At 39.8% G+C, this 25004-nt stretch overlaps 1 protein-coding gene across 1 annotated transcript in view; it reads left to right on the forward strand.

Moving 5' to 3' along the window:
• The window catches only part of LOC145400766 (uncharacterized), a 90706-nt gene extending 74694 nt beyond the window's left edge, over positions 1-16012 (forward strand). The window contains exons 2-4 of the mRNA XM_080273205.1: positions 10912-11013; positions 12758-15224; positions 15912-16012. Of these exons, the coding sequence (XP_080129331.1) occupies positions 10912-11013; positions 12758-15224; positions 15912-16012 (2670 nt within the window). The remainder of the gene's footprint in view (positions 1-10911; positions 11014-12757; positions 15225-15911) is intronic.
• The last annotated feature ends 8992 nt before the right edge of the window (positions 16013-25004 follow it).

Raw genomic sequence — 25004 nt, forward strand, 5'->3', positions numbered from 1 at the left:
ATTATGTACACCGACAGATTATATTATTTACACCGACAGACTGTACTATTTGCACCGACATGCTCTATTATTTACGCCTACATACTATACCATATACACCGACAGATTATATTATTTGCACCGACAGAGTATATTATTTGCATCGACAAACAAATTTATATATACATGGCGTACATATATCATCATCATCATCATCATCCGCACCTCATTTCCCACCCTAGGGCAGGGTGAGGGGTAGTAACGTATGTGGGAGATGGCGGGGGGGGGGGGGGGCTTATGGTCTCTACACTGAGTGACAAGCCAAATGGCTTCCTTTACCAGGGAAACCATTTACTACGCAGGGTGGTAACCATATACTCGGGGTTTGGGGCCGGGTTAAGTGTCTCCCAAACTCCCCTATCTAAAAGCAATTAAAGATATATATATATATATATATATATATATATATATATATATATATATATATATATATATGTGTGTGTGTGTGTGTGTGTGCACAGACAGACTTTATTAGACTGGTTTACAAAAAATTTGAGGCAAGCATGAAATTAGGTGTTCTAACGTAATTTTGAGGTGCTGATTTCAGATTCGAAATCCGTTTTCACACATCACCTCTAGTTTTTGAGATATACATGTATACATGTATGTACATGTATACATATAGGCCTAGACCCAAAATATTCGCCAAAAATCCATTTACCGTCCTATTTTCTTGGAACTTTGTTTAAAACGCGCGCCACAACAAGCTCAAACATGTCAAGCACTACACGCAGAAGTACTGGGGGTCCAAGGAAATCCTCTGATGGACATGAACAAGATGCTTCTTCCCCTTCTTCATATCAAGCTTGGCCTTATGAAGAATTTCGTGAAGGCCATGGACAAGGATGGCGCTGCCTTCCAACACCTGTGCACTCTGTTCCCAGCTCTCAGTTCAGCTAAGCTCAAGGAGGGCATCTTCATCGGACCTCAGATCCGGGAGGTGCTGAAGGATGAGGTATTCGAGGGGAAGCTCGCCTTGAAGGAATTGAGAGCATGGAAAGCATTTAAGGTAGTCTGCCATGGCTTTCTTGGTAATACAGGGGCACTAGATTACCAAGAGCGTGTCGAGAAGTTGTTGCAGGCTTATCAGGATATGGGGTGCCGAATGTCTCTCAAGATTCACGTTCTCCACTCCCACCTCAACTTCTTCCCCCAGAACCTCGGAGCAGTAAGTGACGAATATGTGGAAAGGTTCCACCAAGATATTACTAGGATGGAGAGCAACTATGAAGGTAAGTGGAACCCCAGCATGATGGGGGACTTCTGCTGGATGCTCCTGCGCGACATCCCGGAGGCAAAGTACACCAGATCGTCCAAAAAAACTCACTTCTGACTGTCTGTAGTACTATGGTGTGTACAGTAATATGCTTATATCCAAGTAATGGTAATATTTAGCTCTGTCAGTGTTCTGTGTCTGTTTTGTTTCGTTCTATAATATGCCATTTTAATGTATGAAATAAACTCATTATATTATAAATATATGCATTATAATAAAAAAAAGGATATGTGGAAGCAAAAAAACTAGAGGTGATAGAGCAAAACTGTTTAGAAATTTGAATTAAGCATATCAAAATTAGTCAAAAACACCTATTCACATGCTTGCCTCAGATTTTTGTTTTTTGTTTTTTTTGTAAACCAGTGTTATTTGCACCGACCAACCATATTATTTGCACTGACAGAGTATTTTATATATGCACTGACAGACTGTATCATTTGCAACGGCAGACAATATTATTTGCACCGACACAGTGTATTTTGCTCCGAGAAGCTGCAGTAATTGTTTTATATATGCACCGACAGAATAAATTATTTTCACTAACAGGCGTTTATGTATTTTTTTTTTTTTTTATGTGTCCGACTGTGGGCATAGGCCTCACAGTCTGCTCTCAAGGCCCAGTAGTCCTCCTACATACCATACACTTCTACATGTCACCACTTCGGTGCCAACACCCACCGTCCATATTGAATACATGCTAGGGCTGTCTCATATAGGACTGTTGTATTGGTATTAGCGGGGGTATTTTTACAAGTCGGAGGGTCTTCTGGTAGATCAGTAAAGTCTGATTTTAAAGAAATTCAAATTCTTAAACTGTTCCCTGCCCCAGCCGGGATTAGCACCTGAGTCCGGTAGGACTGCAGGCCACCTGTCTACCGACTGAGCCACCGCCTCCCACCGAGAGATGGCTTTACATTTTTCACCAACAGACAATTTTCTGTTTGCTCATGCCACATGATATTTCTTCTGTTGCATGCACAAATATTTATTTAGCCAGACCTTTTGTAGTAACGAAACTGAAATCAATCTTATATTTAACCCTTCATTTGCAGGATTCATTTTCATTTGCTTCTTTACAAAACACGATATTTTTTCCTCTGTGGAGGGATCAACTGTAAAAATTAGACGAAGACCTAAAATTGGAGGACGTGTTATATGTTTTACTTTTGCTGCCCCGGTCGATTTAAATGCAGTCTTGGAAGCCCCCTAGTAGTACAAGGGCTAATGGCTGCTTCATCTAACCCACCTTGTTCGAAAAGTTTATCTTGAGCTATATATAACTGTCAGGAGGTGATAAGATTATAGAGTCGTAGGCTATTCTAAGTGTTTGGAGAGATTTCATAACACCACCTCCATAACAACTTATTTTGCTCCCATCACCCCATTAACTTTCTGTATGTTACTGATGCAATCTCTGTCGGTATTAACAATATTTAAGCTAGAAAGTATTCAGTGAGCACATACTTTTTCCAAACCAGTAAAAACAAGTAACGCCAGGCACAACAGCCCTTGCCCGCCAGCAGTTATTTTACTGCTGTTCATCCATCATCCAGTCCTACATTGCCCCATGAGGAAAGTAGGAGCCCGGGGCTAGGCAAGTTGGTCCTGACATTTAAGATGAGAGTGACCAGCCTCACTCATCCCTGACTGAGGCTGGTCACTCTGATCACGTGAGCAATAAACCCCAACCATTCCTTGGATATAAACCTTCACTGGGTCAATCCCATTGGAGTGCTGTAAGTACCCACTAAACCACCAGGCGCCATAATTTGGTTATAAGGTTACCACCCAGCGTAGTAAATTGTTTCCTCGTGTACAGGAAACCATTTGGCTTGTCACTCAGTGTAGAGTCACCCAGAGGCAGAAGGAAGAGGAAAGAATGAAGGATAGAAAGATAGAAGAGGGAGTGTAAAGTCACCCGTTGGCAGAAGGACGAGGAAAGAACGGAGGAAAGAAAGAAGAGGAAGGAAAGAAAGAAGAGGAAGGAAGGACGAGAGGAAAGGGCAGACACCCAAAGCAGCACTACACTGACTGCATGGTGAGCGCCCCCACATACCACTGCTGTTGAACACTGATGTCAGTATACAGTAAAAGTCTATGGTAATGACACAAACGTTTTCAAGTTACCTCCTCTGAATATCTGTGATCTTGCATTTGACCTTTCAAGGTCAATGAAGATCAAAGGTTATGGTGCCAAATGAAAGCCCATATGAGAGATATCATGGTAATAGTAAACATCTCTATCGACAACGAGTTTCGAGTTATAGGTCCATGAATATCCGTGACCATGAGTTTGACCTTTCACAGTCACTTACGGTCAAAGGTCATGGCACCAATTAAAAACCCATGAGCCATCCTATGTGCTGATAATAGTAAATATCTCTCTATCTTCAACCAGTTTCGAGTTACGCTATAGCCCCCTTAATATCCGTGACCTTGAGTTTCACCTTCCAAGGTCACTCAAGGTCAAAGGTCTTGGTGTCAAATGAGGGCCAATATTACGAGTTCCTGCATGTTCATAATAGTAAACATCTCTACCTTCAACCGGTTTCAAGTTACAGCCCTCTGAAAACCAGTAACCTTGATTTTGCACCTTTCAGGGTCAGAGGGAGGAGGTGGTTGAATCGGTAGAGGGGCGGCCTGCAGTCTTAAAGGACCCAGGATCGACTTCCGGCTCGGCCAGCGAACAGTTTATAGATGTGAATTTCATAAAAGCAAACTTTACTGAAGGACTGGGAGTAACAGTTAACTCTTGCATTAGAGAGTTAGACAGAAAGGGGATGAGAGTTGGCTGCTAGACGGGTGCTACGTGCCCGTCGTAGAGACAGAGGAATGCATCCAGACAGTTCAAAGGAGCAGTGACCATTGATGTAGCGATAGAAAATAGATAAAGATGCAACAGTGTGACGAAGAGACAGAGGTTGAAGGGAGTCAGTAAGAGGAGGAGAGTTAATGAGACGAAAAGCCTTTGACTCCACCCTGTTGAGAAGAACTGTATGTGAGGAACCTCCCCACACATGAGAGATGTACTCCACACAGGGGCAGATAAATCCCTTGTATAGAGTCAAGAGTTGTGCAGGGGTAAAGAAGGAACTGAGTCGGCTTAGCACACCTAACCTCTTGGAAACAGATTTTACAAGAGATGTAATATCATCTTTCCAAGATAAGTCCCGAGTAAATGAAACCCCAATTCAAGGATGACGCAGGATTAAGCTGAATATTTTTAAACATTAGTGGGAACACCTGTGGAAGATTTTGTCAGGTTGATAGGTGTAAGAACTGAGTCTTTGATGCATTAAAAACAACAAGATTATTTTTACCCCAGTCAGAGATACGAGCCAAGTCAGACATTAGGCATGCCATAGCCTCATTCCTTGTTTGTTGAAGTAACTGCTGAGATGGACGTTGCGGGAACTGAATGGAAAGGTGAAGGATGGGGTCATCAGCGTATGAGTAGATAGGGTTATATGTACAGCTTAGAAGGTCATTGGTGAATAAAAGGAAGACAGTTGGTGATAGGACAGAGCCCTGAGGAACACCACTGTTGATAGATCTAGGAGAAGAACGATGACAGTCTAAAACAGCAGCTATAGAACGACCAGAAACGAAGCTAGAGATGAAGGCATAGATAGAGGATAGAAACCGTAAGAGGGCAGTTTGGAAATTAAAGATTTATGCCAGACTCGATCGAAAACCATTGAGACGTCAAGTGCAATGACAAAGCTTTCGCCAAAGTCCCGAAAGGAGGATGACCAGGAGTGACAGGTAGGATAGAAGATCGCCAGTGGAGCGTCCCTGACGGAACCCATACTGACGATCAGAAAGAAGGTTGTGATAGGAAAGATGCTTTAAAATTTTTCTATTAAGAATTGACTCGAAAACTTTTGAAACACAGGATGTTAAAGCAATTGGACGATAGTTAGAGGGTTGGGAATGCTCACCCTTCTTTGGGACTGGCTGAGAGCAAACTATATCAGGAAGGAAAGGTACAAGTTGATAGACAAAGGCGAAAGAGTTTGCCTAGGCAGGGTGTAACCACAGAAGCACAGTTCTTGAGAACAACAGGAGGGACTCCATCAGCCCCATATGCCTTGTTAGTATTGAGGCCTGTGATGGCAGAAAATACATCAGGTGAAGAAATTTTAATGTCAGCCATGGCGAAGTCAGAGGGGGGAAGTGATGGAGGAATAGCACCGGAATCGTCTAAGGTGGAATTGGAGGAGAAAGTCTGAGTGAAGAGATCTCCTTTATCAGCTGGACCTGCTTGCCTTTATTCTTTGTCTTCCCTTCAATTGAAATCCTTATAATTGTTGCCAATTTATTCTTTACAGATTTTTAAAAGTAAGTTTTAGACAGTTTTTCAGATCTTTACCGTTTTTCTTTTACACGTGTCAGTAAGGAGGACCTGAACGTAATTTACAGATCCATGGAAAGGGAAATGCCTTTGTCTTTTATTCTTTCAATTCTTTATTGTTTGAATAAACCAGTTAAGTTCCGTGTAACTAAAAACACTGATCTCAAAGTTTTGGATTCGTAAATCTGTATATAAGCCTTTGCTCTCTACCACGCCAGTCAACCATTTAGACCCTGAAGCTACTGGGAAATGTTTCGACTTTCCAAGGAATTTCGAATCTCGTCAAGTTTTCAAAGTTCTCTTTCTCCATACTTTATTCACAGATTTATAGGTATCTGGCACGTAGTCATCACGTGATTTCTCTTACCTGAAACATGACCGTTTTCAGTGTAGAAAATACTTGCTCTGAACAACAGTTTCACTCCTCTTCGCTTGATGATGATGAGCCATATTAATTATCCTTCTAACCTTGTCGCTTCCCGGACATCAGATACGAAATTACATGGCTTTATATTATTCATTTATATTCTAACATTGAGTTTCAATAGTAATCATTAATGACTGAACTCATTCTCTCTGATCTTTTCAGTCTTTCATAGTTAAAGGACTATTGTTCGTCGGCACCTCCTAGTTTGCTGTATCACTCCATGTCCAGGATAATGATATTACTTCCATCTAGTCAATAAGCCAACAGCATAATTTTGTATTCATATAGTATAATCTTCCATCTAACTGGACCTCAACTGTTCTCGGTCGACTGAACAAAAAACGAATGAATCCATTCAGCCCGAGAACTTTTATGTTCTTGCTTTACGGATGGTTTATTATCTTTAGGAAACACTTTTTGAAATGCAGGGGCTATTAATGCCATTTTTTATTCCCTTCACTATTGCTGTTGACTGAAATTGCTTAGTAAAATCGTTCTCCAATTGTTAAAAAGAAAGAGGAAATTCGCCACTGAAGTGAAAAAAAGAAAGTGATATAGATTATCTAGACAATCCTCCTCGTGAATCGGTCACGCATAAAAATAATAGACGAACACAACTTTGTTCTGATAGCTTTGCTGGAACGTTGCATGTACAGCATATGTGAGTGAGGGTCATATTCCGGGAGGTATAGTAGGTTTCGTAACTCCTCTTACTTAGCAAATTATTTTGTACATTACATAACATATTCCTTTTGAAATGTACTTTTATCGCCTTAATATTGACACAGTTTGCATCAACAACCTACGAAAGGATACTGAGGTGGAATGTGCAGGATAAATCGTTCAAGAAGAGTGCTACCATATCTCCAGAGCAACTTAGAGCACGTCTCTGAGTTTGACTGTGGGAGGAGGCATGACAGAGCAAGAAAAAGGTTCATTGATATAGGAAATTATGCGTGAAACACCGAGGTCATAGATATAGGAAATTATGCGTGAAACACCGAGGAATGAAACCAGGTGAAACTGAGTAATAGACAGAGCTTTGGTTCTGGATTATACATCAACCATTTTGGAGGAGAATATGGCAAGTCATATAATAGTGATTATGCCTCTGTGACATAAAAGGAATAATAGTTACATAATTATCCGTGTCTGTCATTATGATAGTCTGTTAATATTACCCGTAATTTGACACACCCTTCCTGCACCTCCTCTTCCTCTGTCGTGATTCCATTTCCAAATTGATGAGCGTAATTATGCAAGGAATTACAGTCCCACGACCTTGTAATCACGATGGCCGTGAATCAGTAAGACACATCCAGATCTAATTACACTTTAGGTAGCCGAGACGTTATTACTAAACTTATTTTAATGTTATTTTTTCTGACATCGAAGAACAGATTAATGAGGTAGAAACACACAACAGACAGGGAGACGACAGACATAAGGATAGAGGCAGAGAAACTGAGTGATAGGAAATTAAGTAGATGTAAAGAGACATTATCATCATCATCCAATCCTATGTCGCCCCACAGAGGAGCGTAGGAACCCAAGGCTAGGCAAGTTGGTCTTGACATTTAAGATGAGAGTGACCAGCCTCACTCATCCCTGAGTGGCATTACATGAGCAATCAACCCCAACCACGCCTTGGATATAAACCTTCACCGGCTCAATCCGATTGGAGCGCAATAATTACCCACTAAACCACCAGGCGCCAAAATTTGGTTATATGGTTACCACCCAGCACAGTAAATGGTTTCCTGATGTACAGGAAACCATTTGGCTTGTCACACAGTGTACAGTCACCCACAGGCAGAAGGAAGAGGAAAGAATGAAGGAAAGATAGACAGAAGGGGGAGTGTAAAGTTACCCTAAGGCAGAAGGACAAGGAAAGAATGAAGGAAAGGAAGACAGAAGAGGATGGAAGGAAAGAAGGATGGAGGAGAGGAAAGGGGAGACACCCGAGAGCAGCACTACATCGAGTGAGTGGATGGTGAGCTCCCCCACCTACCACATATGTAAAGAGACAGGTATACATAAATGAACTACATATACAAATACCGGGACTGATACATATAAAGGGAAAAATGATCAATATCAATTAACTTGTAGTTATGTGAACTAGTAAATACGAACGTAATCACACACACACACACACACACACGATCATCAATACACTTCAGGCACCTGAAAAATTATTATTTGTTATTATTTGGTTATTTGGGTTGATGGACAAGGGGGGAGGGGGAGCGTGGCTTGAAAAGAGGAGGTTGAACGGAAACGGGAATGATGATAATACTGTTGGCAGGTTGATGGAGAGTATGTGTGTGTGTGTGTGTGTGTGTGTGTGTGTGTGTGTGTGTGTGTGTGTGTCCGTGTCTGGATAAAGTCTTCACAGCCCGGTATCAAGGCCCAGTAGTCCTCCTACGTCCATACACCTACGCATGTCACCAATTCGGCATTGACTTTCACCGTCCATATTGAAAACACGCTAGTGCTGTCTCATACCGGACTGATGTATAATCTCTCTCTCTCTCTCTCTCTCTCTCTCTCTCTCTCTCTCTCTCTCTCCAGTATATATATATATATATATATATATATATATATATAAATATATATATATATATATATATATATATATATATTCGAGGTTCAATCATTCAAGGAAGTTGGTGACAGTGTTGTTACGATCGCAGAATGTATGGATCTGTTTCTCCTTTTCCACATCTCAAAAGGACTTTAACCAACGCAGATTTAGGTAAAAATTATTTCAGAAAAGTATGTAGCAAATAGTGTTACTTTCCCATTTGTCAGGATGACAGATTTTTTTTTTTTTTCCTGTGTAGCATGACGCGAAGAAAATCAGAGTAGCACATTTGAAAAAAAAAAAAAAAAAGTTGTTCTCTCGAGAATATATTGAACAAAACTGGCCCAGAAGTAAAATCCATGTTTCCGTTTTGTTCACTCTCACTTCATATTCATAGGAAAAAATAATAACTTAAACTTTCTTCACGCCAGTCCATGCAACCACCACCACTTGTCTTCACAAGGTACATTGGTACACTGTCCTAACATCCACTACAATCTCAGGCCATCCTGCCTACTCCCTTCCGCCCAACACAGTGATATTCTGCTTCATCCATTTAAATATCGAAGAAAAATGTAGACTCAGTCTCTTCACCACCGTCACGCTTATACAAAAACCGTCTGCACAGGGAGTTCTCTTCACACCCTACATAAACACCCAACACTGTTCAAAATCTGCACTGTACAGTCGCCCCGAGAGGAAAGGCAGTTTCAAAACCCATCAGGCAGTGCACTGCCAAATGTTCAGTGGAAAATAGTTAATATAGATTTAAATTTATGTGCCTATAGAGTCGTTATGGGAAAAAAAAAAATTAATATTGCTTCACGCTGACATTGATATAAAATGAATAACATGAGACAGTTAAACATTTTAGGAGGTAACACCGTCAGAGACGTCTTCCGAAGCTGAATGTGCGATGTTAAAACTCGCCACCTGGGAAGAATTTCCTGAAGTATTTATGTTGTTGGCTTTCAGGCACAATAACTTGTGTAGTTTCGAAGGCCAGCAAAGAAAGTTTCTTACACACACACACACATATATATATATATATATATATATATATATATATATATATATATATATATATATATATATATCTATATATATATATATATATATATATATATATATATATATATATATATATATATATATATATATATATATTGTTATGTATTACATTTATTTTGTTTAACTACTGGATGAACAGTGTTTCTGCCCAGGAGTGTGGAATTCCAGACACCTTTTCTCCAGGCAGTAAAAGCCGGCTGTCTTGGCGCCAGTAGTTTCGAATACCCCCCCCCCCTCCTGTGCTCTCGTATGCCTGTTCATCCAGTAGTGCTGTCAGACGTAGGAATAGATATAGTGGGATTATTATTTTCTTATTGTTGGTCTTCATTCAAACATGATAATGAAGTACTGTAAACTATTTCTTTGTTAACTTATTTGTTATTCATGTAGTTGTAGATTTGGCACTGTATGATATGCTCAATGACCAAGGTGATGACTGCAAGTTATACACTTGTGAGAGCAGTTCATCTCCGAGCTCTGACCTGACCTGACCTGCCTCTCATCATGGGTCTGCTTACCTTGTATTTGTGGTGCCTTGTGTAACTCTCTGTTTGATAAGTATAATCTGTTATCTTGTATGAGTAAGGGTGTAAATGTATAAAATGTAATTTATATGTAAATAATATCTGACTTTATATTTTCTTTGAATTTATGAAAGCCTAAGCTATTAATTTGACTGCTGGTACCAAAAGAAAACTGAATTAAACCAATGACGTGATGAAGATCTTCCTGGCTGTTGTATAGTTTTAGGGTTTCACTGAAGGATAATTTTAACCCTCCAGTATATTATTTTTGGTAACTTCCATTCTTGTAGTAATGTAGTAATTCTAGTTTTGTTGCCTTTTGATGGGAGTTGTTCATTATTATTTAATGTTACGGGTTTGAACCCTAATCCGTAACATTAAGTGGGGGCCTGTCCGGGATACATTGCCTTTATACAGCAGCTAAGTACTGACGTCATTGGTCGATAATTGTGCGAACGTAATCGTGGCAAATCAGGACATTGGTATTTGCGTGGCGTGAGATTTCTGATTTTGTGCTCTCTCTAACCTTCCCTCTTTTGCTAATTCCTTTAGACCTGAATTAAGTTCAATATGGAATTTAACATTGATGAATTTGTTGAGAAACCGTGTTTAAGCACTTTGGCTGTTTCTCAGATTAAGAAAACTGACTGGATGGCGTTAGCAGCCATATATGAAGTTCCTCATAAATCTAGCATGACTAAAGCGGAGATAAAGAAGAGTGTGATCGATAGAATGGTAAAAAAATGAGTTGCTACCTCTTGAAGCATATAGTCTGTGTTATGGTGACGGAGGTAGTGCATCTTTACTTATGATTAAAAAGTTGGAACTTGAGGATAGAGAGAAACAAAGAGAGCATGAAAAGGAAATGAAAGCTCGAGAGCAGGAAATGAAAGCTCAAGAGCAGGAAATGAAAGCTCGAGAGCAGGAAATGAAAGCTCAAGAGCGTTTACATGAACTTCAAGTGTTGAAACTAAAGAATGAAGAAGGTATGAAAAACAGAGAAGCTAATGCAAATAAATCTATCTCTGATCTTGGAAACTCTTTAAAATTTGTGCCCGGATTTGATGAGACTGATGTGGAGAATTTCTTCAATCTCTTTGAGCGTGTGGCAAACCAACTTAAATGGCCAAAAGACCAATGGAGTTTCTTTGCCCAAACAGCTTTTGTAGGTAAGGCTAAGATGATTTACTCTAATTTGCCTAGTGATGAGTTGACTTATGATCATCTAAAAAAGACCATCTTGGAAGCATATGATCAAGTTCCCGAGACCCATAGACAGAATTTCCGTAATCTGAAGAAGGGAGAGAAACAAACATATCTAGAATTTATCAAAGAAAAAGAAAGGATTTTCAGTGCTTGGTTGAGGGCTAGTAAAGTAACTACTTTTGAGCAACTCTGTCAGCTGATTTTGCTTGAAGAAATTCTCCGCAAAGTTCCATATTCCTTGAAATTATACCTACAGGAGAGAGAAGTTACTACTGTAAACAAGGCAGCCACCTTAGCTGAAAATTATAGGTTGACTCATGGTGACTCGTATGTCAGGCAGAAACAGAAGGGGACAGACCTTGCAGGCAGTTCCCGAGGCGGTGGTGGAACTCTAATAACAAGCGGTGGGAATGGTTCTGGTGGCTTCCAGCCATCTATTAGGTTAACTTATGGGAATACTGTAACTAGAAAGACTGAACCAGGTAAAATCCCAAACTCTTCCACATCCACTTTGATTTGTGCTTACTGTAAACACCCCAGTCATCACATTAGGGAATGTCCTAAGCTTAAAAGTAAAGAAAAACGCTCAGAACAAGTTTTGGCTAGCACTAGCATTTTCTCTCATTTGCCTACTAGTGAACCATCTAATTCTGTTCCAAAGCAAAATTTTGAACAGTCAGTTCTGAGTGACTGTCCTAATATCCCAACACGGACTCGAGACAGTGTTTCGGCTTGTAATGACCCTCCTAGATGTTCTGTTGATCAGTTTCAACCCTTTCGTTCTACAGGAACAGTTTCTTCTTCTGACACCTCCACTAAATATCCCATTCAAGTACTTAGAGACACAGGAGCCTCTCATAGCCTCATGTTAAAAGGTCTGATGCCTGATTTGGAGGACTGTTATTTGGCCCAGAGTGTTCTGATTCAGGGAGTTAGTGGGTGTATTGCTGTTCCTCTGGCTAGGGTTTATTTGAATACTGAATTAGCTAGTGGTTACTTCACTGTAGGAGTTCAAGAGTCTCTGCCTGTAAAGGGAGTGAACTTTTTCTTAGGGAATGATATTGCAGGTGGAAAAGTTGTACCTGACCCCATTGTAGCTTTGGCTCCCTCACAATGTAATAACACAGAGCAACTGGAAAAAGAGTATCCTCACTTATTCCCTTCGTGTGTAGTGACAAGGAACACGGCAGCTCAACAGGGTGACAGTAAAGATAGCACTGATTCTGTGGATGTTGACCTCTCCCACCTATTTCCTGATAATGACCCTTCTCAGGTGTTAACTTCTCCAGAGCACCTTAGTAATGTACCAATTGATTCAAACACTCTTAAAGACGCTCAGGTACAAGACTCTGAGTTAATACAGTTCTTTGATAAGACTGTACAGGATTCGGAGATAGTGAACTCTCCTATTTGCTTTTATACGAAGAACGGTATCCTAATGAGAAAATACAGACCTCCCAATGTACCAGCCAATGAAACCTGGCAAGAATGCCATCAGGTGGTGATACCTAGAAAGTTCAGATCTTTTGTCATGTCAATAGCTCATGACCTCAGTGGTGGACACTTAGGCATTAACAAAACTTACAGTAAAATCTCCAAAGACTTCTTCTGGCCTAAAATGAAGCAGTCTGTTGCCTACTACTGTAAGACATGCCATGAGTGCCAAATGGCTGGAAAACCAAATCGGCCAATAAAACCTGCACCATTAAATCCTATTCCAGTGACTGAGGAACCTTTCAGTAAAGTGATAATTGATTGTGTTGGTCCTTTGCCTAAAACACGCATTGGAAATGAGTACTTGCTAACAGTTATGTGTTCAACATCCAGATATCCAGAGGTTTTTCCACTGAAGAGAATAACTTCTCAGAACATAGTGAAAGCCCTTGGTAAATTCTTCACTCAGTATGGAATTCCTCGTGTTGTCCAATCTGACTTGGGTAGTAACTTCACTTCTAATCTCTTCAAACAAACTATGGATGAGTTGGGAGTGCGCCAGTACCATTCCACAGCCTGTAGACCAGAGTCCCAAGGTGCATTAGAGAGACTGCATCAAACTCTGAAATCAATGTTGACTAAGTATTGTGAGGAGAATAATGCAGACTGGGATGAAGGCATTCATTTCGTGTTGTATGCTGTAAGGAGTAGTGTACAAGATTCCCTTGGTTTTACACCTTTTGAGTTAGTGTATGGTCATGAGGTTAGAGGTCCTCTGAAAGTCCTGAAGGAATCTTGGTTAGATGAACCCTCTAATAAACCTCTACTTACCTATGTACAACAGTTTAAACAGAGATTAAAATCTGCTGTAGAACATGCTATGAAAAACTTAAGGGATTCTCAAGTAAAAATGAAAGACAATTTTGATAAAAAAGCTGTTGTAAGAGAGTTTAAGCCAGGTGATCTTGTGTTAGCATTTCTGCCAATCCCTAAGAAACCTTTACAAAGTAAGTTTCACGGTCCTTATGTGATTCAACGGAAGATCGGTGATGTAAATTATGTCCTTAAAACTCCTGATAGAAGAAAGGCAGAGAGACTGATACATGTGAACCTGATCAAGCCATATTTTATAAGAAGGCCTGACAATGAGACCCCTGTCCTGAACTTGGGTGTATCAGAAACTATTAATGCAGATGAACAGGACGATATTTCGTTGGTTTCGGACCCTAAATTACAAAACTCGGATTTCTTGGCTAACCCTCATCTGAAATTCCAGCATTTGCCGCCTGACCACAGTGGTGACTTGGAACGCCTGTTAACTGAGTTTCCGCAGCTGTTTGGTGATGTCCCTCAGCAGTGCCCCCTGGTTGAGCATGATGTAGTGTTGGTCGAGGGTGCTCGGCCATTCAAGCAGCATCCTTACCGTGCCAGTCCATGGAAGCGGGAGGCCCTGAGGAAAGAGGTACAGTTCTTGATGGACCATGGCCTGGTGGAGATGAGTGACAGTGAGTGGGCTTCGCCATGCCTGTTGGTGGACAAGCCGGATGGATCGTTTCGCATGTGTACTGACTATCGCCAGGTGAACCAACTGACCTGTCAGGACTGTTATCCTCTCCCTCGAATAGATGACCTGATCGACCAACTGGGAGAAGCAAAATTCATCACAAAGATTGACTTATTGCGTGGATACTACCAGGTGCGGCTGACTGAGCGAGCCAAACGGATCTCTGCATTTGTTACCCCTGACGGTTTATACCAATACACTGTCATGCCTTTTGGTATGATCAACGCCCCAGCGACCTTCCAACGACTGATTCATAGGGTAACCGAGGGACTAGTCGGAGTGCAATCTTACTTGGACGATCTGATTGTATACAGCAAATCCTGGGATGATCATCGTCTTCAACTGCGCGCCCTTTTCTACAACTTGGCTGACGCACGGCTAACAATAAACTTGGCCAAGAGCGAGTTTGGGCACGCCAAGGTGATATTCCTGGGTCATGTTGTTGGGCAAGGTGAAGTGAGCCCAGTAACCGCAAAAGTGGAGGCCATTACATCACTGCCTGTGCCTCATGATCGAAAGGCATTGATGCGCTTCCTAGGCATGGCTGGGTACTATAGGCGGTTTGTGCCCAATTTTGCTGATCTCTCGGCTCCTTTAACCGACCTTGTCAGTCCCAAGACAAAATTTGTGTGGACCCAGGAGTGCCAAGACTCTTTTGTTAAAATCAAAGCTCTTCTCACCAACGCACCCATATTGAGATCTCCGCAATTCAATAAGCCATTCGTCATGCAAATAGACGCTAGTGATGTGGGAGCAGGGGCAGTGTTATTACAGTTTAGTGATGATAATGTGCTACATCCTGTTTGTTATGCATCCACTAAGTTCAAAACATACCAAAAGCATTACAGTACGATAGAGAAAGAATGCTATGCCATGTTGTTTGCTATTGAAAGGTTCAGTGTGTACTTGAATGGTTCTACTTTTCCTATTGATGTGTTCACTGATCATAACCCCCTTATATTTCTGCATAAAATGAAAAACTCTAACCAACGTCTCATGAGATGGACTCTGGCATTGCAACCATATAAACTGAACATTTTTCATATAAAAGGGAAGAATAATGTAATTGCAGACATGTTATCTAGGACTTAAAGACTTGATTTATAACGTTTCTTATAAATCTCTTGATGGGGGAGGTGTTATGTATTACATTTATTTTGTTTAACTACTGGATGAACAGTGTTTCTGCCCAGGAGTGTGGAATTCCAGACACCTTTTCTCCAGGCAGTAAAAGCCGGCTGTCTTGGCGCCAGTAGTTTCGAATACCCCCCCCCTCCTGTGCTCTCGTATGCCTGTTCATCCAGTAGTGCTGTCAGACGTAGGAATAGATATAGTGGGATTATTATTTTCTTATTGTTGGTCTTCATTCAAACATGATAATGAAGTACTGTAAACTATTTCTTTGTTAACTTATTTGTTATTCATGTAGTTGTAGATTTGGCACTGTATGATATGCTCAATGACCAAGGTGATGACTGCAAGTTATACACTTGTGAGAGCAGTTCATCTCCGAGCTCTGACCTGACCTGACCTGCCTGTCATCATGGGTCTGCTTACCTTGTATTTGTGGTGCCTTGTGTAACTCTGTTTGATAAGTATAATCTGTTATCTTGTATGAGTAAGGGTGTAAATGTATAAAATGTAATTTATATGTAAATAATATCTGACTTTATATTTTCTTTGAATTTATGAAAGCCTAAGCTATTAATTTGACTGCTGGTACCAAAAGAAAACTGAATTAAACCAATGACGTGATGAAGATCTTCCTGGCTGTTGTATAGTTTTAGGGTTTCACTGAAGGATAATTTTAACCCTCCAGTATATTATTTTTGGTAACTTCCATTCTTGTAGTAATGTAGTAATTCTAGTTTTGTTGCCTTTTGATGGGAGTTGTTCATTATTATTTAATGTTACGGGTTTGAACCCTAATCCGTAACAATGTATATATATATATATATATATATATATATATATATATATATATATATATATATATATATATACGAGTATAATATGCCATGGCGATGATGTAAGAACAATACAAATACCACAACAATAAAAATGCTATGGTAGCAAATATGAATCAGTTAACATTTGGTAGGAGGTGAACTTGCATTCCTTTATTCTTTGTCTTGTCAGTTAAAATGCTTATAATTGTTGCTAGTTTATTCTTTACCGATTTTTAAAAGTTAGTTTTCTGCAGTATTTCAGATTTTTATCTTTTTTCTTTTACACTTGTCGATAAGGAGGACCTGAACGTAATTTACAGATCCATGGAAAGGGAAATACCTTTGTTTTTTATTCTTTCAAATCTTTATCGTTTGAACAAACCATTCAAGTCGTGAGTAACTGAAAGTACTGAACTGAAGGTTGTGAACTCGTAAATGTATATATAAGCCTTTGTTTTCTACCACGCCAGTAAACCATTAAGACCCTGAAGCTCTTGGGAAATGACTTATGTTTCGACTTTCCAAGGAACTTCGAATCTTGTCAAGTTTTCAAAGTTCTCTTTCTCCCTACTTTATTCACTGATTTATAGGTATCTGTCACTTAGTCATCTAGTGATTTCTCTTACCGGAAACATGACCGTCTTCAGTGTAGAAAGTACTTACTCTGAACAACAGTTTCACTCCTCTTCGCTTGATGATGATGAGCCATATTAAATATCCTTCTAACCTTGTCACTCTCCGAACAGCAGATACGATATTACATGGCTTTATAATATTCATTTGTGTTCTAACATAGAGTTTCAATAGTAATCATTAATGATTGAACTGATTCTTTCTGATCTTTTCATTCGTACATAGTTACAGGACTATTCTTTGTTACCATGTCAAATTTAAATTTCGCAAATTATTCCTGACCGTCCCTGGGTGATAGTTTTACGTTTCAGGTAGTTTGAGAATTCTCTAGTATCGACACAAACTAAGTACTTCCCATAATATTGAGATGCACATACTGCTTTAGCCATATCGTTTGTTTTCTATTGTTACAATTTCACCTGGTAAAGATATATGGAAGAGTATATGCATTATTGCTGAGTAAAACTTCTTTATAGGCTACTGTCCCATCACTTCTTTGGGCGACAGTACCATCCATTCTCCTCCTCCAGTCAACCCATTTCTTGCCTTCCCCCTCCCCCCCCCCTGCCCGACACCTCCTATACTCGCGACAGCGAGAGGTGGCGGAGAAGCGCCTCTCTCAGAGAAGAGCGAGGAAAAGTCTTTCCTTCTCTCGTCCCTGATTGGTCTACGGAGATGAGCAGAATGGTGAGGTGTGACAGCGCTTATACTTCCCTGTAGTATTGTCACCAAATTGATCGCCATTGTTCGAAGCTATATTTATTGGTTACAACAACTAATATGCGTATATAGAATATTACCTATGGTATATTACAATACATACAGGTGTGCATGTTGATATTCTAGAACATGAAAGTCTAGTAAAAATATATAACAAGTAAATCATTAGAAAGGACAGTATAGTACTCATCATAAACCAAAATCATGAAGGAGAGAGAGAGAGAGAGAAAATTAAGAATGATTGTACAATGAGTGTACACGATCATAAAATAATCTTTGTAAGCTTTGTCTTGTCACTTTAACAGTGGACGAAACTTTTGAAATTATTCTTGAGTAAAATTCTCATGCTTGTGAATCTCAACTGTTTTTCTTAACAAACCATAAAGAAGTATTTATGTTCCATATGGCTGGGAAATATTCATTCAGAATAAACTGGCTTAAACCAACATGAACAGGAGCATCGCTCATTGTGAAAACATTGTTCACCCCTGCCAAGATTTTTTTTTTTTTTTTTTGACCGAGTGTACTGTACGCCGGTATGCGAAGTTAATATTATAGAAGCAAAGCATTAGAAAGGACATACAATATACACCACGAGCCAAAAGCAAAGCATTCTGTCAGACAAGCAGACAAAGCGTCTGGAAGGTGAGGTGAAGAGGCATGGTGCAAAATACAGAGGATACAAAAGGCAAATATTCCCTCAGGCTATACGCTCACGTCCCTGGGGATGTTCATGGGAGGGCTGAAGGGATTACCTGGCCATGCTTGCCAGAGAGAGACAGACAGACAGACAGACAGATAGAAAGGGAGGAGTGTTGGGAGATGACGGGACAAAAGGAATGAGGCACTGTACACTGGTACGCTACATTTAACCCCTTAACCGCGGGGCATCACTTTCGTGATGCTTGGGAGCAAGGGATCATACCGCGGGGCGTCGCTTTTGTGATTCTGTGTTATTTTGAATTCACCCGGGCTTCCAAGTGGGGGCTTGTATCATCTATCAGTACTGCCAATGTCCAACACTAGTCAGCACTCCTAATCTCATCTGTACTCCCATCCATTGTTGACAATTTAGCCATTTCTCCCCGTTCTTGACTCCCCTCCCTACCCCCCCCTCCATTACCCTATCCTCTCGCCTGCCCGGCCATGCAACGTTAAGTAAATCTTCCCTGGAATTTTTCACTGATTTCATCCATTGAAATAAGCCCTATGTCCTATTCTTATACCAAATAATATATACAAGAAAGAAATAAGGTAAGTGAGAGTCCCATACACCTGGAATTGGCTAATTATCACCTGACAACACCTCACGTGCACTCGTTCGTTAATTTTCGCTGTTTTTTTCCCCTTGAAATATGCCGTATAATCTATTTTCGTAATAAATATACATGTAAGGAGGGAAGGGAGAAGCCTAAGTGATATTTACATTCACCTGGAACTACCTGATTTAAAATGTATTGTCTAGATTTCCTGCCAATCATTTCAGTGCTAGACAAAGCTGTTTCAAGATCTAACATTGGTAGCTCTGAATATATATCTCCTAAGTAGGCCTCTAATCTATTTTCGTAATAAATATACATGTAAGGAGGGAAGGGAGAAGCCTAAGTGATATTTACATTCACCTGGAACTACCAAATTTATAATGTATTGTCTAGATTTCCTGCCAATCATTTCAGTGCTAGACTTAGCTGTTTCAAGAACTAATATTGGTAACTCTGAATAACCCCTAAGCAGGCCTCCACGCTGGCCCTCCGTTATCAGTTTACTCTCATCTTCCGAAGCGAGGGTACGTATGTTTCTTCTTGCTGACTTCAAGGCCTTTTTTCACCCCCATGCAAATGGCCCTGTGACCTTTACCCCCTACTAAACCTCGTGTGGAAAGAGGTAAAGGGCTGACAATTGATAAAAGAGTGACTACGATCTTTCTATTGAGTAAAACAGTGCAAGTGGAATTGTAAATAATGTGTAAATAATGTGTAAACAGCAAGTGAAAGTAATGAATGTAAATATACGTGAACAATGGAAAATAGTTTCATAAGTTATTTCAAGTGACAGTGCACAACACAGTGTAAATAAAATAGAAATGCAAATAACGTAAATAAAATAGAGAACGTAAATAGAAATGTAAATGAGTAGTATTATAAGAATACGAGTATATACCCTAGGAGTAATGAAAGTGAAAGTTTCACTCTAGCATGTCTGAATGCTATGAGTTATGATAGTGAACATGAAAGTGACATTCACTCTCAATGCCAGTATACAGGACGAGAAAGTGAATGCTACGTATTTTACTGAAAGAAATTGAATCCCTACAGTGACAATAAACTAATACTACTGAAGGAAACTTATGGATAAAGACTGTATATATATATAAGTGTTATATAGTAATAGAAATATAAAGTGTGAGGGGTTTTATGAATAATAAATGACAGAGTACCAAGAGCGAACTAGTGCCAGTGCGATGATCAGACGCGCTCGTAATTTCCATTGCTTTCACAGTGTTTTTTTTTTTTAGTATGGATCCCAAACTACTTGAAAATTGTAGAATAGTGTTTATAGTGTTTGTATCTGGCTATGGTAATCATATTACGGGTTGTCGGGAAGTGTAAAGTGGAGACTTTGTTACCCTACTTCAGAGGTCTCCACAAGTCCTACGGTAACCGACGAAAGCTCAACAATCATTCCAGGAGAAAGCTGAAGGTATGTGCCATAAGCATATGTAATTTTATTATTCTAGGACTAATAACTGATTTTTGGCAAATATTTTTTGAGAGTCTGTCGGAGCCCAAATAACCCCGCAGCACACGCAAGTCATTGGTAAACAAGCCCGCGGTGTAGGGGTTAAGAGACACTGAAAGGAGTGAAAAACTGAGGGAAAATAAAAATTGAGTGGAAGTGGAGGGATAGCATATACCAGTAATGATTTTATTGACGTGGAGCAGAGTGTACAAGTCCTGGAGTATCACACACACACACACACACACACACACACACCAGATTATATTGTCCCTTAAGAATTAGCCTCCCTTCTCAGGTTACACACGCACTTGGCTACCTTCGATTTTGGCTTCCCTCTTCCTTATGAATTATGAAACTTATCTATATCAAATCCTTTATCAATACCCCTCTTATGTTTCATTTTTTCTCTCGACAGAGAGAGAGAGAGAGAGAGAGAGAGACCAGACAGACAGACAGACAGACAGAGACAGAGACAGAGAGAGAGATTGGTTGAAGGGGGGAGGCTGGTACAGTATATTTAAGGTTATTAACCCTCTCTGGTACAATCACGCAAATCGCGTTCCATGTGGTTTGGTAGGAAGAAGCACAGTCACGCGAATCGCGTTCCTAAGCACACAAAAAATCACCAAAAATTAAGTTTTCGGCCGATTTGCGTCAAATTTTGGTGAGTTCTAGCGGGCACGTGTCTGTCGCAAGGTGATGCATTGGCAACACTGTGACTGCTCTGACGAGACAATGCATAGCAGAAAAATCTCAGTATCTCATGACTAGCAGGGCTGGAGGGTGGTGCAGCTGTCAGTCATTCCTTTAAACCCGCCATTTTCCCCTCTCCCACCCGAGGCAGAAGCCATTATTGAAATATTGTGATTGTACAGTGTTTTTTACTATAATGTGAAGTGATTGTGTCTATGGAACATTGAGACCCATTATCAGCCATTAGGCTGTAAATGATAAGTATTTTACCTTTTTATACTGAAGCCAATACTTATATTTGTGAAACATATATTGCCTGGATTGGTGAAATAACTGACCTACCTTAGCAGGCATTATGTACACCATAGAGATATGCAACAGTCGCTAAGGAAACAGGCAGTCACCTTCACCATAGAGTCGGGAAGGGAATAATAGAGGAGGTTGCGATAGAATCATGTGATAGTGATTTATAATGTGTATGGTTTAGTGTGAAACATACATATAAAGTAGTGCTGTGAGTGTTCACCGAGAAATATTGCAAGCATTGACTGATGTAGCTCAAACCTAGCACAAATATCAGAGACAACACTTATGCCACACAGTCACAGACTTTAGTGAAAAGGTAATATACCAATCTCAGACAGTGCTATATTGCGTATGGTTTAGTGTGAAACAAACGAAGAAAATAGTGCAGCAAGTATTCACTGAGAAATATTGCATGTATTGACTAACTTAGCAAAAACATAGTGCAAGTATCAGAGAAAAGAAATATGCCACAGCCACATATATATATATATGTATGGCTTGCAGTGAATGTTCATGGAGAAATCTATTGTGTGCATTGCATGTGTTTTAGGCAAACATATTGCAAGGAGAGAAGAACATACGCCACAGCCACAGACACACACACACACATGTACACACACTCATCCCCCCACACACACATTCACCCACACACACACATGCTTACACACTACATAACTCCTCATCTTCCAGCAATCCTTCAAGCTCCTGCCAGCATCTCAATACCTCTGGAGGAAATGAGTTATCCATATTTTGTTGATTTGTATACTGTATTGACCTATTTCTATAGTTCTATATTTTTTTAACACAAATAAGTATTATTTTATACCTAAACACATATGAGATGGAAGAAAGTTCAGCTTCAGTATCAGTACCTGGCAAATGACTAGTGGTCATGTTGAGTTTCTGAGAGCTCTATCAAAAACCTTATGACATTTTACGTGTATACTTTGAGCAAAAAAGAAAATAATAATACCTAATGAGCAAAAATATGTAGAAGTGGGTGAGGCAAGGAAAGAATGTTTTTATCTCGCCTGTGGGCGATGAGGAGTACTCTAGGTTTGTCATCCAATTATTCCAAAACTATTGTACCTATCGATTTCCCGTATGAACCACGATAAAGATCAGTGAATTCTACGTATCTTTAGACCAAGATCAGTGAATTCTACGTATCTTTAGACCAAGATCAGTGAATTCTACGTATCTTTAGACCAAGATCAGTGAATTCTACGTATATTTAGACCATAACAGTATAATATCTCTGACGAAAAGGCAGGAATATAATGATTATTGTGCATGCATCATGGAAGTGACGCACGGCTGTGAGTACCCAGTCGTTTTTGGTGATTTACTCGAAAACTATGAGGTGTATCGAAACCAGTTGGTGCTCATGGCAAAGCTCGTGAAATTCTGCATAATATTATGCAATAAAACATAAGGTGTGCGAGAAAAATTCTTAAAAGCTCCCTAAATTTTTTTTAAAAATGGCTTTCAGTTTTTGGCTATTTTCTTCAAAACTAAAAATCTTAACACAACTGGATTTGTCTCATTAGAAAGCTGATGAAATTTTCTATCAAAACTTTTAATAACATTTTCTTGTATGATGGAAAGCATTCAAATGGTGATGTTGGGAACTGAAATTGATGTAGTGAAATGTTTATTCATGACCACCTAATGTTGTTTTATTCATGTTTTGCTGTCTTTTTTTGTGGTGCTTATCAGCTAGAACAAACATTGACGAATAAGATGAGATAGGTTTCATGGCAGTATATTGATGTTTGGGTGGCGAAAGTAAGGCGAGAATACGTGTTATTTGCCATGCACAAGCAGCCGGGCCGGGTGGCCAGGTGGATATAATCGTGCAGCAGAAAACTTACCAAAACTTACCGTGCGCGAGAGGGTTAAATACGGCGATGAATCACGCATGACTTAATGAGCCATGTAAAGAGATAATGACTGGTATAAGTACATTTTGATAAATATAATATTTTCCTTTGTATTTCAATGCCATGGAAAAAGAGATTAGAAAATATAATGGAAACAATAAATTTTAAGAAAAAAAAATACATACATACATATATACAGTACATACAAAGTGAGAGAGAGAGAGAGAGAGAGAGAGAGAGAGCGAGAGGGAGTAGCACCAGACAAGTGAAGAAGTCTTTCCACATTAGATGATACACCTGTACTGGCCATCAAATGGACTCCTAACCTCACCCACGCACCTCCCATCCCACAATCCACCAATCACAGGCATTCCAGTGGGAAGAGAGTGGGACGGGCTTCTCCGCCACCTCTCGCTGTCGCAAGTATAGTTTGCTGCATCACTCTATGTCCAAGATAATTATATTACTTCCATCTCGTCAATAAACCAACAGCATTTGTATTCATATAGTATAATATTCCATCTCACTGGACCTCAACTGTTCTCGGTGAACTGAACAAAAAACGAATGAATCAATTCAGCCCGAGGACTTTTAGGAAACACTTTTTGAAATGCAGGGGCTATTAATGCCATTTTTTATTCCCTTCGCTATTGTTGTTGACTGAAATTGCTTAGTAAAATAGTTCTCCAATTGTTAAAAAGAAAGAGGAAATTCGCCACTGAAGTGAAAAAAAAAGAAAGTGATATAAATTATCTAGACAATCCTCCTCGTGAATCGGTCACGCATAAAAATGATAGACAAACACAACTTTGTTCTGATAGCTTTGCTGGAACGTTGCATGTACAGCATATGTGAGTGAGGATCATATTCCGAGAGGTATAGTAGGTTTCGTAACTCCTCTTACTTAGCAAATTATTTTGTACATTACATAACATATTCCTTTTGAAATGTACTTTTATTGCCTTAATATTGACACAGTTTGCATCAACAACCTATGGAAGGATACTGAGGTGGAATGTGCAGGATAAATCGTTCAAGAACAGTGCTACCATATCTCCAGAGCCACTTAGAGCACGTTTTTGAGTTTCACTGTGGAAGGAGGCATGACAGAGCAAGAAAAAGGTTCATTGATATAGGAAATTAAGCGTGAAACACCGAGGAATGAAACCTGGTGAAACTGAGGAATAGCAGAGCATTTGTTTCTGGATTATACCTCACCCCATTTTGGAGGAGAATATGGTAAGTCATAGAATAGTGATTATGCGTATGTGACATAAAAGGAATAATAGTCACATAATTGGATAAAAAAAGAAACACCAATGTGGGACTAAGTGTGTATTGACGTTTCGCCTCACGGCTTCACCAGAATACAATTGCTGATTATACACATCTCTACATATAGCAGAAGGCAGTGGGAGTGTGAGTGGGGTGAGGTATTGGCTAGGGGTGGTAGGGAAGAGTGCCGGTAGAGTAAGGAAGGTGAGGTCCAGGGGAAAGGGATTACAGATCACGGCACAAAGACGGAGAGAAACAAGGGGCAGGTGAAGTGGGAAATCCTTAGGGAGAAATTAATTTGACCCTGTAGGGCTAATTCTTCTT

The sequence above is a fragment of the Coenobita brevimanus genome, chromosome 53 (assembly GCF_032717465.1).
Source record: "Coenobita brevimanus isolate Jiangsu-jjx chromosome 53, ASM3271746v2, whole genome shotgun sequence".
NCBI classification, from domain to species: domain Eukaryota; kingdom Metazoa; phylum Arthropoda; class Malacostraca; order Decapoda; family Coenobitidae; genus Coenobita; species Coenobita brevimanus.